This window comes from Rhipicephalus sanguineus, chromosome 3 (genome assembly GCF_013339695.2).
Source record: "Rhipicephalus sanguineus isolate Rsan-2018 chromosome 3, BIME_Rsan_1.4, whole genome shotgun sequence".
NCBI classification, from domain to species: Eukaryota; Metazoa; Arthropoda; class Arachnida; order Ixodida; family Ixodidae; genus Rhipicephalus; species Rhipicephalus sanguineus.
This window is the reverse complement of record NC_051178.1, coordinates 122,360,521-122,374,715: the sequence shown is the minus strand read 5'-3', so window position 1 is coordinate 122,374,715 and position 14,195 is coordinate 122,360,521. Positions and strand designations below refer to the sequence as shown.

General features: G+C 44.8%; 1 protein-coding gene and 1 long non-coding RNA gene across 5 annotated transcripts in view; both read left to right on the top strand.

Annotated features, from left to right (window-relative positions):
- Nucleotides 1–14,195, top strand: part of LOC119387053 (carbonyl reductase [NADPH] 1) — a 606,874-nt gene that overhangs the window by 563,296 nt on the left and 29,383 nt on the right. Inside the window, exon 2 of one of the 4 annotated variants that reach the window (XM_037654354.2) lies at nucleotides 11,685–11,766. The exons of the other annotated variants lie outside the window; for them this stretch is intronic. Coding sequence (XP_037510282.1) covers nucleotides 11,685–11,766 — 82 coding nt within the window. The remainder of the gene's footprint in view (nucleotides 1–11,684; nucleotides 11,767–14,195) is intronic. 4 annotated transcript variants of the gene reach the window in all.
- Nucleotides 2,632–5,752, top strand: LOC125757650 (uncharacterized). Its single transcript, XR_007415388.1, has 4 exons — nucleotides 2,632–2,988; nucleotides 3,055–3,126; nucleotides 5,168–5,232; nucleotides 5,601–5,752. It is a non-coding gene; the product is annotated as an uncharacterized LOC125757650 (long non-coding RNA).

Below are 14,195 nucleotides of genomic sequence, written 5' to 3'. Positions count from 1 at the left end.
GTAATCATGAACGTACCAGCCCAGATGCGCACCTTGTTAATGGTTATCTCCCACCGTTAGTTACCTGTGAAGACCCCTCCCCCCCCGGAAATTTTCAATTGTGCATGTGTATATATACTGTCACGTGGTCGTGACGTCGACGAACACAGCAGTCGGCGTTTGTAGGATGAAACTGTTTATTTGGCCGAACTTGTGGCCGGAAAATGAGAACTAGAACTACAGCAATGCACGCTGTACAATGATAGCGGCGAACAGGGCGTCGTCCGTCGATCAACTGACAAGCGATCAAGCGCGTCGGCTTTTATACAGGCGCTATCGAACTTTCCAGCAATATCGCTGGTGGCGGCGTTATCTCTAGACAAAACTGGAACACTCGCGTGCGGGGCGCAATCTTAACAAACCGATCTACTACAATCACGACGCTTCTAGAACACTACTTCGCGCACAGCGTCGAGCGTTGATAACCGTCCCTGCCGGTCAAACCCGAATACATCAAAACAAGACAAGAAGTGGGCGTGGCAATACACGGACACATACAAACACACACAAACGTACAAGAAGGCTCCCCCCCCCCTCTCCCAAAGAAACAAAAACATTTCTGTTTACGCCACTGGTGCAGACACTCAGATATGTAGTAACACTTTGCCTCATTTATCTGTGAGTCGGATGCATCATTGTTTCAGGGACCTTTGTACACCTACGGCACTTTTTTTTTTTCTCTCATCCTGTCAACACAAAAAACATCCCTGTGGAACTGACATCCGTGGGGGTGTATGCAAACATTAGGAAATTTCCAACGACTAATTTTTTATTGTATATATGCGATAATCGAAAAATAACCATTTCATTCTGACCTTCGCATCGAATAATAACCAGTGAAAATCCCCATACACGCCGAATATTGCTTTCAAATACTTTACCTCGTCGACTGTGCACGATCAAATAAAAGCCGATATTAGCGCAGTTTGCTTCACGGTGCACCAAACCGTGCACCGTGCGGTGTGTCGAGGCTTATGAAAATGAGTCTTGAGTGTCTAGTGTCGACTAGGTGCGCTCCTAATGAGTCACTAGACAGACATTAGACATGCAAAGCCTAATGTCGTTTAACATTAAGTGTACATCGGAGAGTCAAATGACCATGTGCACTTTAATTTCTGGTGACTGAAGTGTTCAGACTTTCAGTTGCCGTTCCTAATGTCAAAACGCGCATCACAACAAAGAAGTTAAAAAGCCTTAATCGCCACCGTAAAATCAGTTTATCACAATAGACAAGTTCGTCTTTCAGAGACTACAAGCAATAAACAATTTGTGTTGCAATGTACACAAATATCGTGTTTCAGTAGAATGCGTAAATATTTTACATATATCGCCCATGCACCGGCGATCGAAGAATTGCTGACGACCCCAGCAAGGTTCATTATATTACCTGCCGCATATATAGAAGTAAGCATTTCCTTATTTTTAAAAGGCATGAGTCGATCACATATGCAAATATGAACAGATATGATCAAGTGACACTGCGAACACTCGCTCAGGGGCCCGTGTTGCCCATTTTTCCAGTAGAAGTTAACGGAGGAGAGTGGGGATTACCCGCACGGCGTCGCGAAGGATTTTGGGGGGCGGAGAAGAATTGGAACTGTGGACAATGGGTGACGTACAGAAAAAAAAGTTCGTTGTTGTTGTGATAAAAATTAGGGACTGTTCTTATGCATGGTGCACTTACATATATGTCCAAAACAGAATGTTGTTGGTTGCAAAGATACGCGGACAAGCGTTTTTCCCAACCTCAAACTACTGTCTCTATCTCTCCTCGCTGTTGCAACGCTGGTCAGAAGCAGCCGACAAGCAAAGTTCGATTTGGCCCAACGTCGCGTACATCCTTCTCCCGCCCCGCCCCCCTCGTAATGTCGTCTCCACGCGACTCTCCCGCTCTCCACGGCGTCAACTCCTCTCTCCCTTCACTCCTTCCTTGTCCCATTCACCTCCTCTATGTGCAACGTTGGGTGTCGCTTATCACACCCTACCCATTCCCTCCTCCCATCATAATCCCTACCTCTTTCTATCCACGGGAGAGGGCAGTAACTTGAAACAAAAAAGCGTTTCTTTTGAGTAAGGACTCAGAGATGACCATCGTCTGGGATGCGAATTTGAAAACTGCCCATTTCTAACTTTCATTTCCCCAAAACAAAATGTATAGTTGTATAACAAAATCGAACAGCCATAACACATTCCCAACATGCACACACGGGTGTAAAAAAGCCATAAATACACTTTTTGTATGTACAGTGACAAATAAAAACAACATTGCTTTATTTTCTACGGAGCGCTGTTTGAAGAGAGGGTCAGCACGCACCAAGGAGATATTTATATTTGTTCTGATTTAAGCAGCGTCATTTCGCGTTTTTGCACTTGTGAAAACGTCGCACCTTTTACGTGCACCTCACAGTCAAAATAGCGCCTTCGTCTTCAAGTGAGCGCTCGTCACCCTCCAGCTTTCCCGACGACTCGCCGGGGGAGCTTCTGACGAATTTCACTAGCAAATGGCTGTATAAGCCTGAGACGGCCGCTCGAACAATGAAATGGCCGTCACATGAGGTACGGAAGGTTCACAAACCAAAACTAAATTCGAAACGCGCGCCGAACCGGACTATTTCGCGGAGCAGTACATGTGCAGTAGCTCCGCCCCCGTAGCCTTCCCTTCATTGCCAAGAAAAGTTGTCCTTGGGGGCGCTTTAGTTGTTTGACGGGTGCGCGCGGTTTGTGTGTGTGCCATGCTGTGTTCTACAATGCTTCGTTACCACGTTTATCGATTATGCACGTTGGTTACGTTATTCAATATCAAGTGTACCTTCCAAGACGATCTAGGTCCTAGTCTCGTGACTGACGGCGAGTGCGGACGTACAGCAGCCTTTTGACAAGACTGTGGCCGAGTGTACGGTACATTGTGGACTGTAAAGCTGAAGAGTGCGCAGTGGATGCCTGATTTTGGTAAGTTCTAGAATATTTCTGAATTACACAGCTAGGTTACTTCATTACATGACGTCTTTTACGCAGGAACCGAGTGTGATCGTCTGGGCGGTGTGTTCACTCTGCGGGGATGATGGCCAGAGGAAGGATGATAGACAGGTATGTTTTACGCTATGCTCAATGCTTTCTGTGCACTTTATACGGTTGTATGAAGCATTCACCATGTGTGTTCACTACCTACAACTGCAACGGGTGGATGAAGGCGCGTTGCTTTGCGCGATACTCCGCTTCTGTAACGCAAGCGTTTCGTGTAATGGCGCTCTTCTGCCTTGGCTGTTCGATTATTCCAAGAATGCCTGCCGCTCGGCCCGCCCGCTTCTCGCTTGCTGGAGTGCGAGGGTAGAGGGGGCATACAAAAGCGCCGCTGCCGCTTTTCTCCGGGAGCTGGATGACCTTGGGGACGCCTGCGCGATGTGTGTCGCAGGGAGGGTCACACTCGCGTTGTCCTTTTGGGCGCAGGGGACCGGAGTGGGGGAGGTGAGGAAGGAGGGGAGGACTGCAGTGCTTGAGAGCATGGCCAGCATGGCCCTTTCTCGTAGACGGGACGCGGCCGCGACCGAGGAGAGAAAATGGCCCGTTCTTGGATTCCGCCGCTCAGAAGCGATCGTAAACCGAAATAAGAATCATTTGCAAGATTTTTTGTAGCCCAGTTGTGATTCCGTAAGTAAACTTCTTAGCGTCGTCGAAAGTTATTGAAATCGACTACAGCTGTATACTGCACGAGATCATCGCCTGAAGCTACTTGTACGATGGCTTATCACTTCGGAAATAAAACTGCTTTAAACATAACGTTCATCGCCTAGCCTTCTCATGATGCAGGTACAAATGAAGTAACTCTTCAGGAAACTCAGTAATAATTGGCATGTAGTACGCGGGGAGGAAGATATCAAAACACGCTGCGGCTGCACATGCGCGCGCGGTGCTCTTCAGTGGTGTGTGTTTGTGGCTTTCTCCGCGACTACTGCACCGCGCTTGTTTTTGTTAGAAGTTAGTTGCACTATGGTTAGGATTTTAATCTGACTGCAAGGTCGTTGCTACGAGAAACGAACTTGCGTTGGGTGAACCCACTTGAAGATAATACAAGTCAGTGAATTACGTTATATTCTGGTACTAACACCATGTGTACATTAATTTGAAGTAGCACAAGATGTTTATAATTATCAATTCTAGACAAATATGCCAGTTAGTTGCGTTTGGCAAGGTGCCTTTTGTTGCAATATTTGTGTTTGAGAAAAATGATGTGAAATATTTTTCCCGTCGTTATATTGTTTCCTGAAGCATACTGGTTTATATTAACAGAAGTTGTTGTAATGGTTAAGCAGCACTGTTCCAAGAGCTTTTTATCCACTGTGCTGAGGTGGCAACAGCACACCTCAATTATGTGCTTATCTAAAGTTCATGTTTCTTTTGTGAGCTTTTCTTAAGGGAGCATGAAACTGAAAAAGCGCTCTTATTTGCAGGTTGTGCGACTAAGACGTAGCATTCATTGTGAGAGTGCTACTTTAATTTTATGAAGTAATTATTAGGGGAAACAAATCTAAATTCTCATATGTAACTATGTGTGCAGAAGTTTAGAGAAGGCTGACAAAAGTGGTTAACGGTTTTTTTTATGGCTTGCAGCACTACAAATTCAAACCGATATTCCAGGCATTGATTGGCTTTAACACGACTAGAATTACTTTCCTAAACGGCTCAAATTCATCATATAATACAATATGTAAAGCTCGGCATTATGGAGTGTGCACATGGGCCACACATACTCTTATTTTATCAATTTATGCATTTTAAATTGTGTAGCAGAGCTGAGGTAATTTTCGTCATTTAAATGACCTATATGGTAATCTGCGTTCTCCAACCACATAGTGTTTACTAAGTACATAACTTTCTGAAAGTTCGGCTTGCAATGGCACCATTACAGTTGTCTGCCATGAGCCGTTGCTCAGGTTATACCTGTTCTTATAGCGCAATCTGAGTCCATCATTCAAGGCCCTTGCTGGTATATAAACATAGACTTGCCTGAATACATTGTATGTATTGTGTGTGAGCTGTAAGGTCTGTGTGGTGCGCCAACTCATGAATGTTTTCTGGTATCCTTTACATATGTACCCGGTGATCTCACCTGTTCGTGGAACTGAAGCAGACGACAGCTTGCAGAAGAAGATGGGAGCGTTCTACCTGTGAGCCTGGTCGAGTTTACATTTTATGGTAGGCATTTGTTTCAATCTTTACAAAAAGCTTGGACATGTTGCGCCTGCTCATGAACCTATTGCACCTTTTTTGAGGGAATTCTAAGATCAAAGAAACAAGACCCTAGACGTAACTCCATTAATGTATACTTGATGCTGGACTTGACCTTCTGTGTTGTTTTCCTGTTTTCTAACAGGATTTGCTGAAAGTTTCGATTGGAAATGCGATATAAGATGCAATTTTGACTAACTCTAACTTCACAAAAGTGTTTTTGTCAACTACCTGCACGGGGCCTTGGCAGTACATCTAAGTGTTCTAAGGTGCACGATGTGTTGGATAAAGTTTTCTTTGCAACTCTTATATATTTACTGCGATCTTTCGTGCAGGATACACATGCATGGATACACATACATGGATTCCCTACAAGGACCCTGCGCATCAAAAGCAATCTGTCATCAATGTTAAGTAGACAGATTAAACGAAACGAAGATATGACAGGTGTACACCATATTTTTCTTTCATTTAACCTCTGCATGTTTCCCAGTCAATAAATGTTTTTATCCATTTTCTTTTGTTGAGAAATGTCTTTGTACAGCACAAGTGTTGTAGAAGGTGCATACATGCACTTTTGTATGATGCTTGGCTGCATGTGTATCAACCAGCAAACACATTGTCAGGCACAACTAATATGTGATTCCGTACTATCATCCGGACATATCATAAATCTTATCATGCACTGTAATAGTTCTGTTTCAGGAATGTTATGAATGTCATTGGCCACGAAGCACAAGCTTGGCCGAGGGTCATCGCAAACAGGATGTTTCATACTCACAAGAAAGTCACTCATAAGGACACATTAGAATGACGGTGGCCAATATGTTTTTGAATGACATTATGAGTACATTAAAACAATTCTGAAGAAATACATTAGAGAATCAAATTAGTGTTGATGTCAAAGGTCGTTTCATGCTCACTAGACTATCACATGTTAATACGCATCGGACTATCACATGTTAATCCGCATCAGGCTATCACATGTTAATACGCATCAGAATAATTGGCCAATATGTTTTTGAATGGCATTTCAAATACATTACAAAATTCTAAAGGGACACATTAGAGCGTCAAATGACTGAAATGTCAGAAGTCATTAGACTTTCTTTTTGAACTCGTCTCACATTTTCATAAGGGTGAGGACTAACACAATCACCCGTAATAGAATGATGGTTAGACCCGACATTCAGCGGCGGCTACTGCCTGCTACTATTAATAGTGGGTGGAACCTGCAGTATTCATAGATGTATCCTCTTATTTTACTAAATATGAAAATGTTTAGTTGCAACATAGTTTATGCAGTAGCATGCATCATGTGCCTCGGTCATTCGAGCTAATTAAGTAAGGCTTTTTTTTTTCTCACGTTCTGTCATCGTCGTAGGCGGCAGGCATTCCTGATTTGGTCGCGCACGTATGTCGCCCGTCCTACTCCATGTTTAAACTAGGATGTCGGTTACCGCTGTTTGCCCTCTGATACACAGTCTTGCCTTCCTTTCTCCTAATTATTATTATGCCTAGCATTTTTCGTTCTATTCCTCGCTTCGCAGCAAAAATTAAGCTGCTGTTCCATATATTAATTCATGTAGAATTCAATGATTGTAAACTTTTCTTCTCAATGATAGCGCTGAAACTAGCTTGTATTTTATTTTCGATAAGGCACTGTGCATTGCTTGTAAGCTATGCTATGCTATGATATATACATATATATACTCTCGACCCGATTCTCTTCTGACACTATTCGATTCGTATTCGTTTCGCTTGCTTTATTTGATTCTCATACGGCTCGGTAGAAAAAACAAATACTGTTCGCATGGCCCTAACATAGCGGGGCCTCGACACATCGTTGTCGCAGGTCTATGTTTCTCGCTGTCTGCGTCTCCACTTCTTTAAAAACAACGAATGCTGTTTTACACAAACAAATTCACAAAACTTATCTTTCGTAAGTACGCTTTCCCATTGGTCAGCCAGCTTCGCTAATGATATGTCGCGCATCGTGATTGGCTGAAATATTCTGCAACGAAAATTTTTACTCTAGGACTTGGTGGCTCGCTTGGACCTGATCAATCACAGTACAGCCTTGTGTTTAATAGCTTACGGAGCTGGGCTGGTACAAAATATTCATAGTGAAACTATTGTGCGCGCCCAAAAGACAAGGACACAGCGAAGTGGACAACAAACTGGCAAACGATAGTATAACCAGTTCTCCCAACTTTCATTTCTACTGGTACAAAATATATTTACTAACATATTTACAAAATGTATTTACAAAAATATTTACAAAATATATTTGCTAAGAAGCCTCGCAACCATTGAGGCTGCTGGATGGTCCAAGCCCGCATGCTCTGAGCAGTCGCGCTCCTGCCTATCTTGTATAAATAGCTGAGTAAACATTCAGTATAGATAAGGGGTTTCCTCCAAAGACGTGGCACTTGCAACCTATGCTGCGAGAGGCCGCGTTTGTCGGCCTGAATTCTGTAGGAAGCCGACACCAACGTTACTAGAACAAACTCAGTTTAAAAGCTCCGCCGGAGAGGCGGTCCGCGTGGCGGTCGTGAGAACTAGTGGCGCTGCAGTCACGTCTAGCTCCCGCGGCTGGCGCTTGCTGTGATCGGCGCCGCCGATGTACGAGCGCACGTGGGTTACAGCGACGTCTGCGTTTTGTTAGCTCGTCATTTTTGCGACTGTTCTTGACCAGGCTTAGTGTCTTGTACGAAGACACGTGCATGATGTACGAAGCGTAATGAGGGCGAACAGATTCACAGTGCTTTATGCCGACTTGTTTTGCGCCGGGCTGCAAGAGCGGCTACCACAACGACGACTCCGCTAGACGATACTTCCGCTTCACGACACTTCTTCGGACCTCCAAAAGACCCTACGCCATTCAAGCTTTGCATCGCAAAGATAGAAAGCTTACTGCGAAATGCAAGGTCTATGACGTTCATTTTGAGAGTAACGACATTGTAAAGCACTATCGTCGTGTCGTTGCCGGACAAGAAGTTTTGATCCCACGTGGAAAGTGGGAACTCGCGCCCGGTGCCGTGCCGCGCTTGTTCCCAGCACTTACACCCCACATTTCAAAATCCCCCCCCCCCCCCCCCCCCCAAAAAAAAAAACGCACGGCGTCCCGCGAAAGCCCAGTGCCCAGCTTGGAGGAGCCAGGCGATTACTATAGGCAGGCGATCACCTGTATACGCTACCGAGACTGAGAGTTGCATCACACTGACATTCGATCAATTGTCAATTGTCGCTAGGCCTTCAAAGCAGTGGATTTTCGAGAGATTTTACGACGAGTTATCAAACAAGATGTGCGGAATATTTTACACTCGCCGGATCGGCAACGGACTGCTCAGCGCAAAAAATTGACACGGTACACATAGAAAAGACGAGGACAAGCGCTGGTCCTCGTCTTTTCTATGTGTACCGAGTCAATTTTTTGCGCCGAGCAGTTTAATAATGGAATACCAACTAGCCCAATCCCCTTTGCTTCGGGAACGGAGACTTACTTGTGCAAAAGATAATTGTAGTTTATGAGCAGTTTAGTGAACGGCTATAGCACGAAACGCAAAGAGCTGTCGTAGAGTGTAAGAAGTGCTGCGGGCATGGAACACCTGCTCGGCGAAGTTGAAAAACCGAAGTTGCGCGAAGGAGTCGATGCTGGCGACTCTTCTAGCGACCGAGTACGCGCGAACAACTGCTCCGTGCTCACATCACGGCCGATCTGTTAGAATTGTTTAAGGCACCGTAGAAGAATGCGGCGTGGAAAGATGAGACACCGAAAATACAACTATCCGCTGAAAAAATTGCTCAGAGACGACATCTATTCGATTTAATCGCACACTGAGATTTCATTTACAGAGTTCTCGTAAAGTTTTCCGATTGTGGGTCAGTATCCCTTTAACCGTCGCGAAAACGTGTCTTGTAAACATTGCAAAGCATTGGCGATGTTTTTCGAGAAAGTTTTTTTGGGTAAATTGTAGACAACATGAGTACTGTTCTTCTAGAACTTTTTTGTATCTCGAGTAAGTACGCTTCTTTGTACACTCTAAAGGATTTTATAAACGTGCTGGGTTGTTCTTGGTCTAGATAAGACGGCAGTGGCTAAAATTGTGGTGGTAGTTATAAAAATTACGCTGAAAACCCTCATTCGCTTAGAAACTCCTATGCTTGGAAGTTATGCGCAATGTAGACAGCTCAAATATAGACCGAGCATCGATTCTTAGCCCATGAATGAACAACGCACGCGGGCCAATGCATACAGACGACCTTATGCGTATCCACCTAAGTAGTCCGCAAATGAGATGCGCGAACGTCGAATGAAAGAATGATAAATGTTTGAGTCTGCCACTAGTACACTAAGAAAGTTGCCGCGCAGCCGCGAGCAACTGCGCGGTGGACCGCCGCGTTATGCCGTGGCAGCAGACGACGCGCCGATAGTGGCGCAAGACGGAACTGCAGCGCCGCTAGTTCTCGCGACCGCCGTTCGGACCACCCTCCTCCGCTGGCGGAGATACGGAGCTTTGAAACTGAGTTTGTTCTAGTAACGTTGGCCGACACAGCGGGCCTTATAAGGTTCTCTATTAGGCTGGCTTGCGCAATTCCTGTTCACACAAGCGTGCGCGCACATACAAAAGAGTGTACAAATGGTCAGAGCACATAACGCTACATATAAAGCAACTCAAGAAAACCTGCGCCAACTTTGCGCTCTGTAATTATTAATAGATAGGAAAAATCCATGTCGACAGCTTCATGTTTAAATTTCCCGCCTGAAACTCTGATGGAGACGCCACGCACAAAGTTTTTTTTTTTGTATTTTGGCCACATTGGTTCAACTAAATTTCCTGAAACTTGGTAGGCAAAGTCCCTAGCTCCTTCATTTTTACCGATCATGAACTACGTTGCCTCTAGTAGACGCTGTCGAAATTGATGACGTCACAGCGACTGGTTAAGGAACCTCAAGGTGACGTCACCAGGCGCATTTCTTTTTGCGCGTTTTCTCGCTTACGAAGCGTCTTTTCGCAGCAAGCGTGGTGATTGTGAAGAAGTAACTTTGTTTTTAATTATTTATTTATTTATTTATTTATTTATTTATTTATTATTTATTTTTATCCTAACAACCAAGTATAAAGGGGTAGCCGTCACCAAGAAATGTGGACAACAGCTCCTTCATTTATTTTTTGTTTCAATAAAAAAAAACTAATTTACTAATACGAGAAAAATAGCTTTCCTCTTTAGTGTCCCTTTAAGGGTATCCTTCTAATGTACGCTTGTTATTTCGAGAAGGAACGTGTACACTATATGTTATCGAATACAACAGGACATACACTTTTCGGTATACAGTGAAACCTCGGTGATACGATCACAGTTCATACGAATTTCGGGGTGATACGAATTTTTCGTTGGTCCCGGCCAAGGCCCATTGGCCTGCAATGTAATAGAGTACGGTTGTTGCGAACCGATTTTCACCCACCGACGTTTGATACGAACGTACGCTACCGTCCAGGTTCGAAGAGGTCCTGTCCGCGCTGTCGCTGAAGACGCGCCAAGCACGTGCGAGCCTGGGAACGCAAGCGTGGGCATGCGCGCCGCACCGCCAAATCGTCAGAATCACGTTGTAGGAAAAACACTTTTCTTACAGTCAGAATAAACCTGTCATGACCTCCGATATTGTGTGCGCGAATCTTTGAGGCTCTTATGTGCCTCCATAAGTGCCTTCGCGTTTAGATTACAGAGGACATTAGCGCCATACTTCTTTTTTTCTAACGCGTCAACACGGGCTGCTCTCGTTGTACTGTGTTTACACGTGCCTGCCTCATGCATCAGACATCCTATGAAAGGTGGACGAGGACCGAAAGAAGGCGAGCACAGTCTTGGTGAAGGAGTCAGGCCTCACAACGTCAACATGCGCGCCCGTTGAGGTTGCACTTGTGCGGGTACGGCTTTAAATCTCCCAAAAAACATCCCCAACATCTCCGCGATATCAAAATTATAATACAGGGCCGTGATTCTGTAATTTTGTGGCCTCGATTCATCGCGTAAAAGCGCTTCTTTTGTTACTTTCGCTGCAGTACTCCGGTGTGATGCAAAAAAAGCATACTAAAATTTGGAAGGGGCTGCTGCTGTCGCGGGTCACAACGCACCTGGTTCATTAATTAAATACGCGCGTACGGGCTGTATATTTACGAGTGCTGGTATGATTCTCGACATCTAGCAACTTAACTGACAATCATTCAGGTTTCTTCCTGACGTTGCTGCGGCCCTGAAAAACAATAAATGAAAATGTACGCCAGCTTTCATTTGTCGCATGCTAATTTTCCTTGCTTTGTGGTGGTACGAATTTCGGATGATACGAATATTTTTGGTGGTCCCGTGAGATTCGTATCACCGAGGTTTCACTGTATCCACTTCTGTTTGTGCAGGTTACAGGTAGCAACAAGGGTATAGGATTCTGCATAGTGAAGTTCCTGTGTCAACAGTTTGAAGGAGATGTCTTCCTCACAGGTCAGTGGATTGAGTTATGAAACGTATGAATACCGCTTTTAATTAGTTCCGAGGCGATGATCTTACATGCCTAACTTCTTGTTAAAAAAAAAAAAAAGGAAACAGCTTTGCTGCATCACAACGGCGTTATGCGGTGAAGTTTACACAATGCGTTGCTATGGAACGTACTCGGAGGAAACGAGGCACGCACCGTTTCCTGTCACAGCATGATCACGAAGACCTCTAGTAAGTGTACTGGCAGGTCTTCGTGGCCATGGGCGTCGGCAGGATTTTGTCTTGGGGGTGCAAACCCGTGTCGCATCGCGGTGGGGGAGGGGGGGGGGGCGCAGGTGTGGCTTGTGTAGGGGCAAGTGCAGGTGTGGCTTGGAAGCGATGGCGAGGTGGGAATTAGAGGGGGCGGGGGGGGGGGGGGCAAGTTCCTTTTTTGCACCCCCCTGCTGACGCCCATGTTCGTAGCTGTTCCTGATGGGGAAGTGGTAATTTAAACATTCCTTTTCCTTTTTCTTTTGCGTCTAAGGACAGCCTTTGAGAATAATATTACTACAGTAAGACTACTTGCAAGAATGTCGCCAGAGACGACACGCGCGCTTGCATAATGAAGCAACGCGTACTGGTTTCATTGAGCTATCATGTACAGGGCGAGTTGGGTCGACGACACAATGGCTTAAATCACCACTTCAGAAACAACTCTGAAGGCCTGTACGTGTACTTACTGGACATCTTGGAGTTCCTAATATGACAGGAGACGGTGCGTGCGCACGTTTGTAATTAAGCAACACTTACTCTTCTGGCTGTGCCCCTCTTTAAGGCTGGTGTACTTTCCATCATAGCACCACTGTACTGCGGCAAAACTGATTTTATGAAACCGAAAATGAAGCTACAATAAAATGGAAAGTTGGGAATACTGACATATGGTTGATGCAGCTCTGTAAGACGAAGACTTAGAAACAGAAAGCACAGCCGCGCTCGTCCTGTGCTTTCTGTTTTTTAAGTATTTGTCTTCCCGCGCTGCATCAACCATGTCAATTAAGCCACGCATGTAAGACAAAATATACTGGACATCTCCGTGTTCCTGCTGCTGTGACTGGAGATTGCGCGTGCGCAGCACATACTAGGCCCAGTGACTGTGCCCCCTTTTCACGAATGATACGCTTCACTGCCTAGCACAAATGTAATGCAGTAAAATTGATTTTGAGGAAATGAAGAAATGTTTTACATATAAGACAACCGCTTTCAAGACTTTCGAGCGCAGTTATTAGACGTCTCGGTGTTCGTACTGTTACCGGAGATCTGCGTGTGCACGTGCATGATTAAGAATGACTGTGCTCGCTTTTCACACTTAATATGCTTCATTGCACAGCACAGTCGCATTGCGGCAAAGGTGACATTAAGAAAACGAACATTTAGTTGCGCATAAAGGGCCTTAGTGTTCGACGCCAACGTAGAAGTTTGCGCATTAATTTACGTTTAGTGTGCGCACCGTATTGTGGACTTGAACAATACGTGGCGTTGGTTGTGTACCGCAGGGGTACAGCCAAATAATAAACGCTAGCTAGGACTGGCTAGGACGTGGGAAAATGCGGTGGTCCGTGAGTGCGCAGAAAATATAACGAAGAAGCGACGCTAGCATACGCTACCTCCCCGCGTATGCGCTAGTGTCTCTTCCGTTTTTTCTTTTTTCATCATATACAGCTAAGGATGATACCCGCCGCAGCATGAATCGCTACCCGTAAAATCCTTTAGGTGTTCTTAATACCATTTAAGCTAACGTTACCAAAGGCTAATAAGTTTGAAGCACGCATCTCTTAAATGCGGTGATAGAGAAATCAAAAAGCTACAGAGAAGACAGATAGACCCCAGCACGTGTAACATCAGAGCCGCACGTTTCAGCTTCGCTGGTTAACAATCTGTACGGAGTCCTCGGGCGATAATTTATTATAATTTATTTTTTTTAACAGCAGAGCTGTTTAAACTTGGAAAAACTCCGGGATCGTCCGCACAAAACTGGGCGGGTATGCGCCAAGCAGCTCCTAGCATAGCATAGCTATGCATAGTATAGATAGCACAACAAAACACCGGCATAACGTGCATAGTATAGACAGCATAACAAACATGTAGCGCCACAATATTAAATGCGAAGCATTTATTAGCGAACCTTTGGCACTTTGAGCGTATCTATCTATCTATCTATCTATCTATCTATCTATCTATCTATCTATCTATCTATCTATCTATCTATCTATCTATCTATCTATCTATCTATCTATCTATCTATCTATCTATCTATCTATCTATCTATCTATCTATCTATCTATCTATCTATCTATCTATCCGTCCGTCCGTCCGTCCATCCATCCATCCATCCATCCATCCATCCGCCTACGTCTGGGTGCTCTCATGATAGCCTCCTTAACTTGGTGTAGACCAAA